Source organism: Erpetoichthys calabaricus, chromosome 8 (genome assembly GCF_900747795.2).
Source record: "Erpetoichthys calabaricus chromosome 8, fErpCal1.3, whole genome shotgun sequence".
NCBI lineage: Eukaryota > Metazoa > Chordata > Cladistia > Polypteriformes > Polypteridae > Erpetoichthys > Erpetoichthys calabaricus.
Genome location: NC_041401.2, coordinates 42,918,517 through 42,937,403, shown reverse-complemented (window position 1 = coordinate 42,937,403; position 18,887 = coordinate 42,918,517). Strand labels below are relative to the sequence as shown.

The window sequence follows — 18,887 nt, the reverse complement described above, 5'->3', positions numbered from 1 at the left end:
TATTTTTTGTTGCATTCATCATACTTGTTAAAGTACTTGTCGTCCAATCTTCGTTTTCCAATTTATTTCGTCGGGAGTTTACTAGTGTTTCGAACTGGGGCCTAAACCTCGCGGGCGCTGCGTTGGTGTTTTTCTTAGACTATTTAAAATTACTTTGTCACTACAAAAATATACATTTATTAAATGATGTAAGGCCATTGTTTGTGATAAATTATTTGAAGTTAACTGTTTTAACTGTATATTTCAGTGTCCCATGTCATTTATAGCCTTATCGAGTTAGCGCTAGGTTGTTATTTGTAGATTAACAGTGGAGTGTCCGGTTAATCTCTATAAGAAGAAACGCCATCAGATGACCCCAGAAACAGAAGACAATGTTTTAAATTTCACATGATCCATAATTCAATACGTCAGCGCTGATAGGAAGTGGACTGGCAAACAACCTTCAGTGTAAGGGTCTTAAACTCTGTTCATGGAGGTTTTTTTTTTTTTGCTGCCATTAAAAAAAAATACTTGCCAGTCACACCCGTCACTGCCTTATTTAACTGACCTTCTTTTTTATGATCTCATAATCTATATTGCTTGTTTTCTTTCACCAAATGTCTGTTAACAGTAAATACTGCATTGCCCTGGATCAAAAAGCACTTGGATGGTAGTCTCAGAAAATAAAATATAAGAAATGTCTCATGTTGCCTAGTGAGTACACTCCCCATGTATATCTAATTTTAAAATTGTTTGCAGTGAAAACCTGAAGTCATTTTTGCCATCCAGGAACTCTGTTGCAATGATCCAAGTGTTTCATAACCTCGAATAACCACTGAGAATTGTTCCATCACTTTTGTCCCAACCAAATCCCTGTGTCCACTTTTTTCATCCGATTTGAGTGCAATCTTTATATTATAGTTTGCACTTTATATAAATTCAAAAAGCAAAGATGGTTTCAGATTTTTGTTGTTGCAGTTTTTCTCATAGTGCATAATAATACCATTGGGTGGCTTGAAAACAACAATAGCAACATCCCATTTTCTTTCAGAAAAGTATAGCTTTGATCAAACACAAACATTTTTATATTGGGGCTGAATTAAGTCTAGTGGAAAGGGTTGGCACGCCGCTCACATACACATTTACAGATTGGAACAAGCTGCCATCAAAATACAATAACACACCTCATCATGGAGTTTGTAATACTGATTTATTTACAGTACACATCTGTACCTATACATTTTATACATTTAAAAGGTGGTTAGGCAGATAAGAGCTGTTGAACACAAAAAAGAAGTGGAAAACAAACTTGAAATGAAAGCCCTGGGGGCCCTCAGCCCCTGAGGAAAGTATGGTGAATGCAGGCCAACTGTCTGCTCATCTGTCCCTGGGCTCTACAGCTTGGTGCAGGATGTGTAAATTTCACAGCAGCTGCTGTTTTGCCTTCCAACCCACTGATTAATCAAAGGCTGTTTCTTCCCTTTAACTAAGCCGTACTTCATAGACTTAATGTGTTTATTCTGAAGAGTCCAAATACAGACCTGTTTTTAGCTAGATGTTTATTTTTTCTTGTTGTAACGTTTTGTAGTCAGTAGTACATTTTTCTCATATTCTCCTTATTGTGGACAAATGTTTTAGTTAATCGCCCCTCATTGTCTATTAGACAAAACATGCACGGTATTTTCATTTGTTCATTTTCAGTAATAGTTTATGCCACTGCCTGGTAACCAATATTTTTTTCTGAAATTTAATGTTGGTATTTCTGAAAATACAGTATATTCTTCACTGATCACTTCTACCAACTTTCTTTTATGTGGACTCGTTCTCTGGACACTTTTTACTATTTAATATTGTTTTTATTTAGCATTTTTTTATGCTGCTGGGGTATGTGAATTTCCCCTTGGGCTTAATAAAGTATCTATCTATCTATCTATCTATCTATCTATCTATCTATCTATCTATCTATCTATCTATCTATCTATCTATCTATCTATCTATCTATCTATCTATTCATTCTTTAAGGTTTTTTCTACACATTCTTGTAGAACAGGCAGGCTGAAGTTTGGTCCCAGAGGGCCACAGTCACTGTAGTTCTTTGTTTCAACCCAATTTCCTATTTACAAGCCAACTAAACATTTATTTTAATTAACTTTCTTGTTAAGATTCCTAAACATAATATGGGTTGGAGACGGTGGCACTGACCAGAAAGCAGGAGACAGAAATGGAGGTGGTAGTGTTAAAGATGCTAAGATTTGCATTGGGTGTGACGAGAATGGATAGGATTAGAAATGAGTACATTAAGGGGGTCAGTTCAAGTTGGACGGTTGGGAGACAAAGTCAGAGAGGCGAGATTGCGTTGGTTTGGACATGTGCAGAGGACAGATGTTGAGTATATTGGGAGAAAGATGCTAAGGATAGAGCTGCCAGGGAAGAGGAAAAGAGGAAGATTTAAGAGAAGGTTTATGGATGTGGTGAGAGAGGACATGCAGGTGATGGGTCTAACAGAACAAGATGAGGGCAGAAAGATATGGAAGAAGATGATCTGCTGTGGCAACCCCTAATTGGAGCAGCTGAAAGAAGAAGATTAAGATTCCTAGTCTCAGATGACTCCATTTACTGTTTTAATGCCTTAATGTTTTCTTAAACAGTTTTCCAAATAACAATATGATAAAAATGACAAAGAAGCCAGCAGCTCACCATCTAAGTTGGGTCTCAATTACAGTGTTTGTCATGAAGTTTCTGTTTGGGATAAGACAGAATTACAAGTGTGCTTGGGCCACAAAGAATTTGGTTAATATTCACAGAAAAAGAAAATCATGCAATACAAGACTGATTTTGATATAGCAGAATGAAAACACTAACAAGTCATAAAAACTTTGAGAAAGGGTGGATTTGAATTAAGCATTTGGTTTGGAACCAAAAACCCGTGGCCACTGTGTCTCTCTAGGACCAAATGTAAGGCGGATAAGGGTATGAATCCACAGTCTCCAGGTTTAGTCCTAGGGGATTTCCAGTGGCTGCAGGTTTTTGTTGCAAGCAGTTTTGTAATTTTCATAATCTGTGGGTCATTTTACTTCTAGCTGATCTCATTGTTTAATTGCTATTTTTTTCTTTAACTTTAAGAAAAGAGGGGCAGTGTGAGATTTACATTCATTGGTAATATTCATATTTTTGCTATCGTGTTAATTCTGAATTCACTATTGTCTTTGTCCTATAAATTCACTGGCTTCAGTGCAGTTTCTTCATTGTATTCCCATAATGACAGTTAACAATGAGTGGAGTAGACAAGCAAATGATACTTAATAATGATAGTGTTAGGCCACTAATAAAAAATGACTTAAATAACAATTCGTAAGGATGGGGATGAGAAATGTTAAAAACCAATGTAAGAAAAGTCATTACATTTTCTCCATGTAGCGTACACAAGTGCTTGCTACATCGCAATAAAATTTAACAACACCAGAGTCTGAAATTTCATCATTCTGTGTTGTTTGCCCTGGAGGCTACTGTTAATTGACATTAATAGGACATAAGTAAGGGTGCAAGCTCCATAGAAAAAGGTACATTAATGGGAAATTACATACGAGAGCGAAGAACTTAAAACAATGGCAATAATATTTGTTTTAAATATAAATCTTAAACTACTGTTGTTTTCTAAATGCAGAATAACAGAAGAAAAACAAACATGACCTAATTAACAATGAGATCGATTTGAGGTATAGAATTTCTCACTGATTGTGAAACCGGTTGGAAAAAAAACCTGCAGCCAAAAAGGGTCGCCCAGGATTGAAGCTGGGAGCCACTGATATACTGTAGTGTCACAGTCTTCCTGCATTCTGTCTACTTTTTGAACCAGCTTGATAACATTCAATGTGTTTAGGCAAATATTAAAGTCTCACCACAGTTTCAAACCATGTATATATCTGACATTTTCTTCCCTGGGAAGGGTCACAGATGGATGGAGTCCATCCCAGCAAGCACTGTGTTCAAGACGATCCCCTGCAAAGGGTGGCAGTCTATTACAGGGTGAACATACACCACACACCCACTAGGGCCGATTTAGCCTTTTACTTTTTTAGATTAGGGGGATTCGCTCGCCAACCCCCCACCCCGGCCTGCACTATGCACCAGCCACTTTGCGTCTCTGCCGCTCAAGTATGTGGATTTCACTTTCACCAAACAACAAATTCTTTTAATTCTCGCGGATAGGCCTCTTTTGGGAAGAAACACTACTTTTCCCTGATGGCAACATGAATTAGACAATCTCCAAGTCTCCGACTTAAAGTTTAAATCCAAACAATATATTTGATCTCTTTTCGCTGTTCCATTATTTCACCGAGTAATAATTTCCCTTTGTTTGCGTTAATGCGATCTTTTCTATCATTTTTTTGAAACTTTCAAATTTTAGTACTTTCATTATCTCTAACCTGCTCTGCATGTGTATCGTGCCAACGTTTTTGAAGTCTTTACGACGTTCTACTTTGTCATCTACTCTTTGTCTTTTATTTCCGACCCTGGGCGTGGTTAAATCTCTCGTCTCGCGGGAAGTACAAGTATCTCTCTGAAAAAGTGACGTCTCGTCCCAGGCTAAAAATAAAAAGTCTCGTCTTGTCCCAGGATTTTTGTATTATAATAGAGAGACTTTAATATTTAGAAAGAAGAGGCAGAAAATTTAGTTTAACAAGTTACTGTGTGTAAAAGAAATGAATGTCACATGCATGACTGTGTCACAAAATGCAGCTCAGAACTATGAATCTGTCACCTGTGGGTCTGAGTAACACACAAAACCTAACATAATATTCTCCGCCTCATTTAATCCAGCTGAGAGTTTTGGGGCCGAGAATTATCTCTGAAGTATTGGTTATAAAGCAAGAACCCAACCTCGGATTTGGGAGTGATCCTAATCCACTTCTAAAGCCTGGGCAGAGACAAGCAGTTTAAAGAAGAAAAGCAGATCATTTCAACAAAGTGGCCTCTGCTTTGTAATGAAGGGCCGCGCTGTAAAACAATGCATCACCTTCCGATGCATTACCGCCACCTGCTGTATTATACATGTATTGTCTCTGACAACCTCTAACTCGGATCCCATCCCTTAGCCTCTGCCTTCTTGCTGTGAAATTTCATGAAAATTTAACCAGCACTTACAAATCAATGTTAATTTCTAGGTTACTATTTATGAAAAGGTACATTCTTTTTATTCCTTATTTAAGAAATCACTATCCTAAATTTATTATCAATTTCTTTCGAGAGAGGTATTGCCATTCATTATTTTTTCTAGATGTCCTGAATACAGATTGAGCTCACAGCTGGTAGCTTGGAAACTGCTTTCATTTGTCTCATGCCTTTTAATATCTTTCAGTGTATTCCACCATCAGCACAGTTACCATGAGTTTAGACCTGCTTAGGGCATTATGGTGGTGCAGTGGTCTTTGCTTCTTCAGCATTTGATTCCTGAATTGGCCATTGTCTGCTGATTGGCAACTCTAATTGGCTGCATATGAGTGACAGAGACTGAAATGTAAGAATGTGTAGTGAATTATTAAAGTAAATGTGGGGCTGCAAAATGAACACATAAGAATCTCCAAATGAGATCTGCACTGCCATTTCCGACATGTTCAATAATTTGGAAGCCACAGAGTCCCAGCCTGTACGTTTATTCTGCAAACCTATTTTTATTGTGGCCTGCAATCTGTTATCTTCAATCTTGAAAGTCATTGCTGTTACTGAAAATCATACAGGCATTGAAAAATTACCTAGTAAGTGCAGCATCAGCCTAAAGGTCATGTCTAATATTGGAAGCATAAGTGAAATCTACTTCAAAACCTTTAGAAATGACATTTTGGTGAAAGGCATAGGTATTTAGATAATGACTCAATCTGCATTATAGCTGAATTCTTTGTAAAAAATATGCTGGGCATGAAAAGCAGAATTTGGAAGATAATACTTACATGATATGGAGTAGGAAGTGTTTATACCTAGGATTTAAAAGTGTGTAATTTAAATGCATAAAAATGTTCTTACAGTTCTTATTTATGTAATACTAAAGTACAGTTTTATATTTTTTTCAGCCATTAGCAAGTGAAATGGAAGTTGATTCTACTAGTATGACTATGGATTGTTCAGTTGAAAAAGGTACCAAATACATAGTGGATTGGTAATTCCGTAAGTCTGACCAGCTTCACTGTTAAGAAATATGCTGGCCAACTGGAAATGTTATCCAAAATACTGCTGTTATATGATAATGTCTCAGAGGAAATATCTTTAGACATCTCAAAAAATGTTTTCATTCATTGTTAAGAACAATATAGGAAATAAAGTTTATGCTTTCCAGAGTGATCTCCAAAACAGATAGTCTATTTTATCTTATGTAGAGATTAGGACAGTTTAACAAGTTACTGGGTATAAAAGAAATGTCATATGCATGACTGTGTCACAAAATGCGGCTCAGAACTATGGAATCTGTCACCAGTGGGTCTGAGTAACACACATAACGTAACATAATATTCTCCGTCTCATTGAATCCAGCTGAGAGTTTCGGTGCCGAGAATTATCTCAGAAGCATTGGTTATAAAGTAAGAACCCAACCTCAGATCGGGGAGTTGAGCGCATTCAGTACTTTTTGAAATGCAATATTATTATGTGTTTTGTAAAAATTCTTTAAGATCACAAATAAAGATTTCCTTTTAGACACCTATGAGGTTCAGTGATTATCTGTACATCTTAAATTCTTTCCTCCAGTCTCTATGCATAACCCATGTATGAAATATGGCTAATTAGAAAATGTTTATTTTGCTCCTTACAATCTCCGGCATCTTTCATTTACGTGGCTGAGTTCAAAGAACCAGGCAGTAATTGCCAATTGCATGCCTACAACAGTCATTTCCTTTATTACACTGCAGTTCCTTTTTAATTTGATTTGAAACTGGCCCGGTATGACTAAGAGTGCGTGTTTAAGTGTGTGTGATGGACTAGCACCCTGTCGAAGGCTCATTCATGCCTTGGGGACAGGCACAGAATCTCTGTGAAGACGACCTTGATAAGGGGGGTATTAATGTGATGAACAGATAGTTGGATAGTTATATGGGAGTTTTATTCTTTTGTATCTTACTGCCTTGTGACTTGCATTCACTGCTGATGTAATAGACTCTGGCTCCATGGACTTCTGATTTTGGATTAATTAGATTCAGTAAATCAATGGATATTTGTAACATTTGTACCAGAGAACTATATGTATATATTGTTAGGTTTTCCTGATGTACATTATACAGTAGTTCATTACAGTTCACTTGTTCTCCATCAAAGATCACAGTATTTAGTATTTCATCATAATATTTCAGTTTCATGTAAACCTGTAGAAAATTCCTTGTCAATCCGTGTGTGCATTGCATTTAAAAAAGTCAGATGTTTCTATGATTTCTCATATTTCATAAGGCCTCAGAAAATCTTTTAAGAGGAGGCTAGTGACACTGTTGCTATTTGCCAGTTTTTAAAAAATTCAGTTACTAAATGAGAACCAGCTGTTAATTTACACAGAATAAGTTGTGAAAAATGTGTAATCAGATTCCTAATTTTACCCTCTATTTTAAAAAAGTAATTTTTACAAGTAGCCTTTATTCTATACTTATTACCTTTTCACTTTATTCATTAACATGGCGTGTCCCACAATGGTAGCCCTTCAGGTTTAGAAAGCAGAGTGGATGTGGAAGTCTATATTTTCAGATTAGCCTTTGCATTTTGTACAGCAGGCATGTCAAACTCACTACCATTGGTGGGCCGCTTCGACTGCCACACGTGCGTCAGCGGACCGCACTGTAACATACTGAAAACTTAAAAAAATGTAACACTTAAAGTTTAAAGAAAAGCAATTTATTTCCATACAATCTCCGTACAACAGCGTACAATTAGAGTCTTAACCTCTTAGCTAGGTCCTTATATTATTATATTATATTCATTATATTATATTCATTGCTTATATAGGAGTCTTACAGTGTGAGAACTATATCTTTTGTGCCGACACTTGGCATCTCTTGTTAGTAACCAGTTTGTCAGTATCAGGCTTGAAATCTTGTGCAGCTGCAACTTTTATGAGGGATGAAAGGTGCTCGGCGGTAAGTCTTGAGCGATGTGGGGTTTTGGCAGCTTTCATTAATGAAAACAATTGCTCATAAAGGTAAGTGCTACTGAACATTGACAGTACTCTCGATGCCAACTTACAGATCTGCACATACGAGGGAGGCAGGTAAGCATACAAGCCTGGCACACCAACTTCGTTGTATTTTGCCTTCAGAATAGAATCTGACTGCTTATCAATCAATTCCATTTGGATATTCTCAGGCACATTCTCAACATTATAAGAGTATGGTGTTCTTGTGAACCGATATTACGAAAACGCTCACTGAATTCATTGCTCAGTAATTCAAGTTGGAAAACAAATCCTCCAAAAATCAAATTTTACTTTACTACGTTTACTTCAAAGTTTATATTGTAAAACAAGCCGATATGCAAAAAGCCCCCTGACCTACAATAATTTTACAAACTCAAAATCACAAAAATTTGTTAATAAACAACTCACCCACTTCTCGCGTCCACTTCAGATCTTCAGCTGTAGTCTGCACTAACTGTTCCTTACAATACTAGCACAAAATTACATAAAACTAGAGCAAAAAAACGTGAAAATATGCGATCTATTACTACTCGTGATGGTCAGTTCTGCCCAGTGGCCAGTCTCAGCAGCCCAGCCAGTGGTGTAGCCTGCCAGGGGCAGCTCTAGGCTCGTGGCGGCCCTGGGCAGAGAAAGAATCGGTGGCCCCTTCACCCGCCAATGTCAATATGGTATCTTATGCACCGCAGATGGCCACATCCGTTGTGGACACTGCATAGCCGCCTCGTGCTCATGACACGCTTCTATATGCGCGTGTCTGTAACTTGAAAACCAAGTGGCGGCCCATGATATTCTCATTACGGCAGAACGTTATAATACTACATATAGCTTACTGCTCTGACTCGAGCGATATTAGTAAATACAGTGTACTAATTATCAAGAAACACAATGTTTCTCGGCCACATTTCCGTCAGTTGTGTCGTTATTTTATCATTCTGTTTTATATTCAATATACTGTATATTGGCGTGGCGGCCCTGTGCAGGTGCACAGTTTGCTGCTGCAGCCTAGCACTTCAGTTGTGATGCTGCGGCTCATTAACTTTGGACAAGGCTCGTTGCTATACTAGCAGATGACACTTCTAGTACCGTGATGCCATGGGAAAACGCGCTTTTGTCAGAAGGCAGAAGTAAGAAAAGTCAATAAGTAATGTCGAAGATGTAGAATGATTCAATCAGAAACGATAGTAATCATTTTGTACAAGTTTAGTGATAACTAGGATCTGTCATGCGGGCCGCATAGATTTCTGTTGCAGGACGCATGCGGCCCAGGGACCGCATGTTTGACATGCCTGCTGTACAGTGTGAGCAGGGCCATTATTATGAAATAGAATGGGGCATGGTCAAAAAAGAAATCATAAAAATGCATTAATGACAATTTGTATTTATGCTTTCCTTTTTCTTATTATTAACAGTGCCTTCTTTGTTTAATTTTTCTTCACAACCCTTGGTAAAATATTGCAATATAGGAAACAATCCCTGGAGACTTGAATACATAATGATAATCACCTCAAGTATTTGTTCATATGAATCTGTTAACACTTTTGCAGAGTATATATTTATTTACCTACTTTAGCTGATGTTAGTTCACTACAGGATGATGGCTTGTCCACCATCTTCTATCATGTGCTTTTGACATCTAGTTATACCCGCCAATTTTGACTGTGTTGTCAGTACAGCATGCACTGGCTGTCCTCCAGAATGCTCTTTATTTAAAGGTATCCATTCCAGTATCTCTTTTGTCCTTCTCTTGTAGTCTCTCTGTGCAATGTGACTTACTGATTACCATTTGGAGAGATTTCAATCTTGTTTTAATAATACACACTTTTGGCTGGTTTCTAATCCAAGTAACAGTTTTTCTGTCAAATCATGTCATGTTAAGTATTTGTCATTCCATATTTCTTTAGTTGACTTTGAGTATTTATGGTATTTAAGATACATATTTAAGGCAACTCAATGCTCTTCATCCTGATTTTCTGCTATTATCAGTTTTAGGTAACTTTGCACTTGATTTAGGATTTCACTTCGTATTTTGATTGGTTATGACCAATGTTCCCTCTAAGCTGAGCACGTGAGCAATCGCTCACACGAATTCAGAGCGTCGCTCATACTTCCCGCACGATCGCTCATTCCGACGGCGTCGCTCGTACTTATTGCACGATCGCTCACTCCGACCGTCGGAGTTGGTGCTCATAAATTTTTGGATTAAACAAAATATCGCTCATAAACAATGTTTTTTGCTCACTATATGCTACTCCTTAGAGGGAACATTGGTTATGATGGTGCGCTGTTGTTAAAACCCACTGAGTTTTAAACAAGTTAAATTTCAACTCGGATTGCTAGCATTTGCTAGCATTTAATTTGGTCATCACGTGCTGAAATTTTTCTGCATTGTGGGAACTAATGACTTTGCCACCTACAAAACGTAAATGTGATTAATAATGTCCATTGGTTTTTATGCCTTTCCCAGTTTGGTTTCTTGAGCATTTCTTCTATTCAAGCTATAAGTATGGGAGATATAGTATCACCTTGTCTAATACATTTTTGAATTTTTATATATTGTGAATTTCATTTAAATATATTGATGCTATTGCATTTGTAAACACTACTGGACAAAAGTGTTAAAACACTCCAATTTTTCCAGTTTTTATTGAAAAAAAAATCAAGTCCAGTGAATAACCTTAAATAATACAAAATGCCAGAGGTTAGGTTACCAACAAGTTATTCATAAAGGCCTTTTTGAGGGTACAAGTAATGGGTTAACAGCTTTCTGCAGCAATGTAACTTAATTATGTCTTCAAAGTTGATGCAAACAATTCCCATAGCATCCCAGCTTTTGTTGATTATTTACAATCCTTCTGTCAGTATAAAGGCGGTACTAGGAAAAAAAACTGTGTTGCTACATCCTCTGACGCATTATTTGGACAATACTGTGCTATATATTGCTATCATAATGGCAAGAAAAAGGCAATTAACAATTGAAAACAGACATACCATTAAACCTTAAAAGTGTAGGTCTTTTAGAGAAATTGCAAAGAAAGCCAAACTGCCTTGTGTGTATAATTTCCTATGTCATCAAAAAGAATGTGGAAACTGGAGGAAACAGTGACTGGAACAGATCTGGCAGACCCAAAGCCACAATAGAATCAGAAGACAAGTTTCTTAGCGTCAACAGCTTGTGTTATAGGTGTCTCATAGGACTGTGGTCAAAGTAAGTAATTAATTTGAAGTTAAACTGTCACAGGTAGGACCTGCATTTCTTCCTTTTGAGTGCTGTTTTCTGTAGCCCCACCTAATTGGTTCTGTTACTTAACAATAATTGTGCACAAAATATTGCTACTGATCCTGTGAGTCTGATTTTTTTAAATTTCATGCTATTAAAACTATTCATTTTCAATTACCTGCTCACACTGCTGTGGTATGTGTTTCACTGTGGCTCAGATAAATGCATTGAACTGAATCCCCCTTTATATTACCACTAAAGCTACCATTTATGCATGTCTACTCTTTAAGGCTTAGGTTGTAAACTGGAAATGCCAACTGTGGAGGATCACTGTGAACAAATGGCCTCCTTCTAGGGTGTGACTAGACAGCAGACTTTGATAATATATAATGCAGTATGCTAAAATGGGTGGCATTACCAGTATGGGTTCAAATGCATGCCTGTCCTCCTTGCAACCAATCATCCATCCATCCATCCATTATCCAACCCGCTATATCCTAACTACAGGGTCACGGGGGTCTGCTGGAGCCAATCCCAGCCAACACAGGGTGCAAGGCAGGAAACAAACCCCGGGCAGGGTGCCAGCCCACCGCAGGGTGTGCACACACACACACACTCACCCACACACCAAGCATAATTTAGAATCGCCAATGCACCTAACCTGCATGTCTTTGGACTGTGGGAGGAAAACCACGCAGACATGGGGAGAACATGCAAACTCCACGCATGGGGGACCCGGGAAGTGAACCCAGGTCTCCTAACTGCGAGGCAGCAGTGCTACCCACTGCGCCACCCTCAACCAATCATTCATCCAATATTTTTAACCAACATTTATAAGCCTTTTTCCTACTATTTGGCAGGTTAGTAATCCATTGAGATTTTCTTATGATTGTGATCATGTCTGTTCAAGTCTGGGAATATGCAATGACACTCCGCTTCTTCTAAAGTAAGACGTTGGCTATTAGAACTTTATGCTTATAGATAGATAGATAGATAGATAGATAGATAGATAGATAGATAGATAGATAGATAGATAGATAGATAGATAGATAGATATGTAATAGACTCTGGCTCCACAGACTTCTAATTTTGGATTAATAAGATTTAGTAAATTAATGGATATTTGTACCAGAGAACTATGTATATATTGTTAGGTTTTCACTTAACTTCACTTATGAAAGACATCTAAATCTGTGATCTATGACTTGCTTAACGTGACTGCTAAATGAAGGTGCTTATTTTCAAACCTTCCTTTTTGTTGGGTGTTTCTTTTGAGTGGCAGTGTGTGGTGACAGAACTCATCAAAACTAAAGAGCTGTATTTCTGACAGGCTTTTTCTAAAAAATTGTGAAAACATATTTTCAGAACACTTTTTTACAATTAAGGGTGTTCAGCATATTCTATACACATGATGATATTATGAGGGTAAATCAAAAAGTAAAGGCACTTTGAAAATTATGCGGTAACCGCAACAGATCGAAGTTGACGCAATACAACTCGTTTGTGATGGCTTATGGGTAGTTTGAACACTCACAGCACAGCACTCTGCCATTAGTCTAGTTGAAGTCAATGACAAATGAACATGGACGCTCCACTGTGGGATTACACCATTGTTGAACAACATACCATAATGAGATTTCTTCGGGCAGTGGGAGTGAAACCTGCTGTATTTAAGTGAAGGATGTTGGCTCAGTTTGGAAGTGAAAACCGTATGCCTCAACGAAATGTTTAGGAATGGGTAGAAAGGTTTAAAGCACAAAGAACAAATTGAACTGACAAACTTCAATCTGGTTGACCATCATGCACACAAGCTCACATTGACATGGTGAATACCTTCATCAGAGAAGACAGACATATTACATTTGGATATCGGCTAAGGATCTGAACATGGCATAATTCACGATGACTTGGGATACTGTAAAGTTTGTGCCAGATGGGTTCCCTAACAGCCAAAAACCTTTGGTGAATTTCAGCAGGTTTCACTCCCTCTGCTCCCACAGTGGAGTATCCATGTTCTTTTCACCTTAACTTTAGTTAGACTAACTGGCATAATGGCAAAGTGCTATGCTATGTGTGTTCAAACTACCCATAAGCCATTGCAAATTTGTTGTATGGCATTAGCTTTTATCTGTTGCGGCTAGGGTGGCATGGTGGCGCAGTGGTAGCGTTGCTGCCTCGCAGTTAGGAGACCTGGGTTCGCTTCCGTGGAGTTTGCATGTTCTCCCCGTGTCTGCGTGGGTTTCCTCCGGGTTTCTCCGGTTTCCTCCCACAGTTTAAAGACATGCAGGTTAGGTTGATTGGCGATTCTAAATTGTCCCTAGTGTGTGCTTGGTGTGTGGGTGTGTGTGTGTCCTGCGGTGGGTTGCCCGGGATTGGTTCCCTGCCTTGCGCCCTGTGCTGGCTGGGATTGGCTCCAGCAGACCCTGCTGTGTTCGGATTCAGCGGGTTGGAAAATGGATGGATGGATGGATGGACGTTGCGGCTAAAATGTCATTTTTAAATTGCCTTTACTTTTTGATTTACCCTCATACTAGTACTACTTCTGCTATAACATGCAACAGAATTTTGTCAAATATGGAAACTTTATCTCCACAGTTGTTCACAACTATACGTCCTTTCATCTTCTCACCCTCCTTTACTCAAGTCAGTGTCAAAGGAAACAAAAACCTATCCCACCAGTACCATGCACGAGCAATGCATACCCTCAAAACTTCTAATCCCAGTACAACTTAGAATTGCATTTTAGCCGAATCTGCACTCTGTCTGTATGTGGGAGAAAAGATGAGTATTTGAGGAAACATTTGACACAGATAAAGATCAGCATGGGAATCAAACTTGAGTCCCAGAAGTCATGAAATCGTAATACTAACCAAAACTCCTCCACCATACAAAACAACTACAGAATCATAAATCTAGCTTCAAAGTTATTGTAATAAACCTGTAGAGTTGAGCTTTATTTAGGACAATCATGAACAACACAACCTTTACTGGAAAAATGGTGTTGAAACAAAACAGCGACATATTGGAAGGAAACAAAATACGGATTGTAGTCAAATAAACAGAATTTCAACGTGTAAGTAAAAAGTCTTTAAAGATTCCATTTTAAAGCACTCGTATTGCTATCTGCTCTAGAAACAAAGATAGTTGCTTAGATCACACTTGTCTTGACTCGTTTTTCTGTTTATTTTTGTCACTAGCATGTCATCACACGTTGCCAGTTTGATTCTTAATTATCCTTGTTGTTTTTAATGAACTGTAATTTACCAATGTTCAGAAACAACTCAGTATTCAGCTAATCAACTCTTATTTTTATTTTCAATTGCCACTCTTGTTTATAAAGAAAAACAGTAATTAACAAAGATTTAGCTCAGGACCAAACATGTCTAGTGCAAAATAACATTGTGTGTGTGTACATTTACAATGGGTGGTGGAAAATATTTGGAGCCCGACATATTAGGGGATGCACCAGCAAAAACAAACAAGTTTTATTTTTCAGTGTACAGTAATCCCTGTGAGTACTAATGCACATAATTTTAATCTTCAGAGGTTTTCGCTTAAATAAAACCATTTGTGTGAGCACTATAATTTAAGCTGCTTTGATGTGTTTATTGTTAGCATGGCATGTCTCATGATGGGAGTTCTTCAGGTCTAGAAAGCAGAGCCGGTGTGGCATCTCTTCCAATCTGCAGTTTTCCCAGATTAGCTTTTGCTAATCTGTACAGTGTGAGCAGAGTTATCATCATGAAGTAGAAGGGGGAAGGTCAACATGTCTTCCTAATTGTTCGTGACAAATGCTAAAGCAAACGAGTGTATGATTTACCAGTGTGACAGTTTAAGGTCTCCGTGACCCCTTGAACCCTCAGACCAGACGTCAGACACCAGATAAAAGTCCAAATAATAATATTTATTAAAATAATAAGTGCACAAAGCACCACTACTCCACACTACTCTAATAATTAATAAACAATCAATCAATCAATACAATAATCCTCCACACTCCCAGACGCGCTGCCACCCTTCCACCCAGCTCAGCTCAACGTCTGGGATTTCCCATCATCCTTTTATATTCCCTGACCCGGAGGTGTTCCTGTCCAACAATCCCACAAGTCCTTATGACTTCCGGGTCAGGGTAAAAGTCCTTTTCCTCAACCCGGAAGCATGTTGTTTCTTCTTGTCATGTGATCATGACGTACTTCCGGGTTATAGGGCACGTAAGAGTCTTTGAGCCTCCCTGCAGCGTCCTCTGGGGGGCCCCATGGTGTCCAGCAGGGTTGGGAATAAAAACTCCATTGTCCATAATTCCCTGCTAGTCTTCGGGGCACTTCCATGCTACAGGGAGGGCTCCATCTAGCGGCCTGGGGGTAAATGGCCGGCCATCCCTCACACCAGTTATGTGGGCCTTTTGAGGTGTGAATTGAATATGCACTACACCCTCAACATCATAAAAATGTGCACTTGATTTTGCCAGCTTTGGCTTGGACTTTAAATGTCTTTGCTTACATTGTTGTTTAGACTCTGGGTCATAGTAATAATCCCCAGTTATGAAATGTTTTCTAAATTTCTCCTAGTCCAAAATGTATTAACTTGAAGATCTACTTAGAAAGTTGGATGCGGTGGTGCTTTATTTTAGGAGCCAGCATTTGGGGCAACCATGTGTACTTACTTTGCTCATATTTAATGTTCTTACCAAGTGTAAAACTAAAGGCGGACAGACACGGCTTTTGCAAGCTGCTGCTCCTCGCCTCTGGAACTCTTCACCTCATCACATAAAGGAGTCGTCTACAACTGAACTGTTTAAGATTAAAGACTCATTTCTATTCACTTTGCATTCCGTGACCTTCAGTAATACTGATGGTTCCCTCATTGTGATTATATAACATCACTTCTATTTATTATTTATTTTATTTTTATTTATGTTCATATATTTTTATTTCTATTTATGTTATTTGTTTGTTTTTTTCTTTTATTCTATTATTGTAAAGCACTTTAGCCACAGCATTCCTATGTTGTTTTAAATGTGCTATATAAATAAATTGACATTTTAACTGACCTAAGACTAATCCCCACAGCAACTCCGGCTCTGTTTTCATCAACTAGTTTGTTGCAATTTAGAACCCATAATTGTCCATTTCAGTTGTTAACTGCTGTATTTAGGTTATAATTGTTGCCTGCTTTCTTAATAGTGAGCTGCAAATAATAAAGGGACCACCAGTTGTGTAGCTAACTTACTTCCATTTAAACCTGTGTATATACCTCATGAAGTATCTGTGTTCATACAATGTTTTGAAATAAATGAGAGAGAAGAGAAGGACCAAGAGATAAAAATCTGTTCCGGACTTCAAAACATACAGATAATGTTCTCAGAAAATGAAAAAATCTACGATGCATGAAAGATTTGTCTTGGTTGAATGAAAGCACTAAGAAGCCATAGAGTTAAACACCAAGTTTCATTATCTGCTAGGCCCGGCATCTAATTACCAAAGTGTTTGGAATGAAAGCCTGCACCCACTGCGGATCTCCAGGATGAGAGTTGAGTACCCCTGCCCTGTTACTGTCTTTTACCTCTCACACCATCCCACTTTGAGAATTCATTATGATTGATGCTGAAGGCTAGCTAGATCCCAAGTCCTCTCTAAGAGACATCCTGCATTAACAGAATTCTCCAGCCCACCTCTTGATATGTTAACATTTTACCAGCTGACACCTTGGCATCATACTGAATGGCTTACGTACTTTTTATGTTTCAGGGCAGTTGATATGGTTACACTACACCACTTTGCAATTTACTCATCTATAGCATTAGGGTTAATTCTATATAGAAAACCAAAGTTGAGTTTATGGCTCAATTAAGCAAGATCTTGTATTCTTAATTCAATTCTACCCAGAGCTCCTACAAGAGGAGGAACGCAAACCTACTTTTGAAAAGGAGTCACTTGTCTGGGTGGAGGACTTGCAAGTGTATTCAAGATTTCTTGACATAAAGGTAGCTAAGTTAGAGTTTTTGGTAAAAACTAAAGTACTTGTTTTTGAGTTAAAATATCTGCAGTCAATTTTGTTATTTTTAAATCTTTTCCAGGAATTGCTGACAGCAAGCCATCTTACATATTTCAAGCATCACCCTGAGCTGAAAGCCCTAATACAAGATTTCCTGCTGTACTTGTTGCTTAGAAAACCAGAGGACATTTTCACATTTGCTGCTGATTTTTTTGTGCAATTTTCCTCCCGGAACATTCCATTTCGTAAATTGAGCACTAGACCTTTCTCAGACGAGGACAGTTAAGTTAGGTATTTCAGGTGTCAGACTCAAGTGCAATATGACCATCATGAGAAAAGTATTAACAGAATGTGTAAATTACCTGAACTTGTGACATTGGAAAGGTAACTGGGGAAAGAATGTACTGTTGTCATGATTCTTAAAATTCTATTGTTGAATGGCTACATTTCAATTAATGTCTACGGAATCTGGCAGAAAACACAACTAGTTGGATTTTTTTGTACGCTGATTGTCTTTAAGGAGTATGTGAATATAAATACTTTGAATAAATATGGCCTTATGATTTATGCCACAAAAACCAAGAATTAATAATTCAGTGATCTGTCATCCACTTGTGATCATCATGACTCTTTTCTGACCCTTAATTAGTGCTTTCATGCCATCTGAAATTGTTGGATTCATTAATGAATAATAGTTTTATTTTAAATAAATGATCTCTTGCATCACTGGTATGAAGCATTGACATTCCTTAAGCATCCTTAAGTGGATGCCCATTAATCTTAGAAGGACACAAAAAACACAAGACTGACCTATACAGTAAGTATAATTAACGTTTTAATTTCCTCTATGCTTTAGATAGATAGATAGATAGATAGATAGATAGATAGATAGAGTGTGGCATGCGGCTGGGGGTGTACCCAGCCGGGACGCCCAAGAGGACCGGAGGAGGGCTTGCGCCTCCTCCAGACCACAAGGGGGCGACCGCCCTGGTTGCTTTGGGGACCACGGGTACAGAGCTGTGAAGCTCAAACCTGTAGGGGCGCCCCAATGCCTCGAGAGCCCTGGACCTCAGCACTTCCGCCACACCAGGAAGTGCTGGGGGGAAGAGGATCGGAGACACCTGGAGTGCTTCCGGGTACACAGCCGGTACTTCTGCCACACAGGGGAGTCCTGACGGAAGACTAACACCTGGAGCACATCCGGGTGGATATAAAAGGGGCCACCTCCCTCCATTCGATGGCTGGAGTCGGGTGGAAGAGGACATAAGTTGAAGGAGAGTAGTGGAGGAGGTCCAGAGAGAGAAGGCATTGTGAAAGGGCCTGGACTTGTGGGGTGACTGGTGCTGCGGCACTGGGTTGTGCACTTTATTGCTGTACATAGTGTAAAATAAACGTGTGTTGGGTGACATAACGATGTCTGTCTGTGTCCAGGCCAGGTTCCACAATAGATGGATAGATCTTTATGGTCATTGTCACTTTTACAAAGGAACAACGAAATTGAAGGTGCAGTCGACTCACTGTGAGGCATAAGAG

At 38.6% G+C, this 18,887-nt stretch overlaps 1 protein-coding gene across 2 annotated transcripts in view; it reads left to right on the top strand.

Annotated features, from left to right (window-relative positions):
• The window catches only part of LOC127528982 (ciliogenesis-associated TTC17-interacting protein-like), a 34,596-nt gene extending 16,865 nt beyond the window's left edge, over nucleotides 1-17,731 (top strand). Inside the window, exons 1-3 of one of the 2 annotated variants that reach the window (XM_051931024.1) lie at nucleotides 5,147-6,111; nucleotides 17,246-17,343; nucleotides 17,437-17,731. In XM_051931024.1, the coding sequence (XP_051786984.1) occupies nucleotides 6,063-6,111; nucleotides 17,246-17,343; nucleotides 17,437-17,640 (351 nt within the window). In that variant the 5' untranslated portion in view covers nucleotides 5,147-6,062 and the 3' untranslated portion in view covers nucleotides 17,641-17,731. Of the gene's footprint in view, nucleotides 1-5,146; nucleotides 6,112-17,245; nucleotides 17,344-17,436 lie in introns of those variants that run through there. The other variant, XM_051931023.1, reaches the window with a different exon arrangement.
• The last annotated feature ends 1,156 nt before the right edge of the window (nucleotides 17,732-18,887 follow it).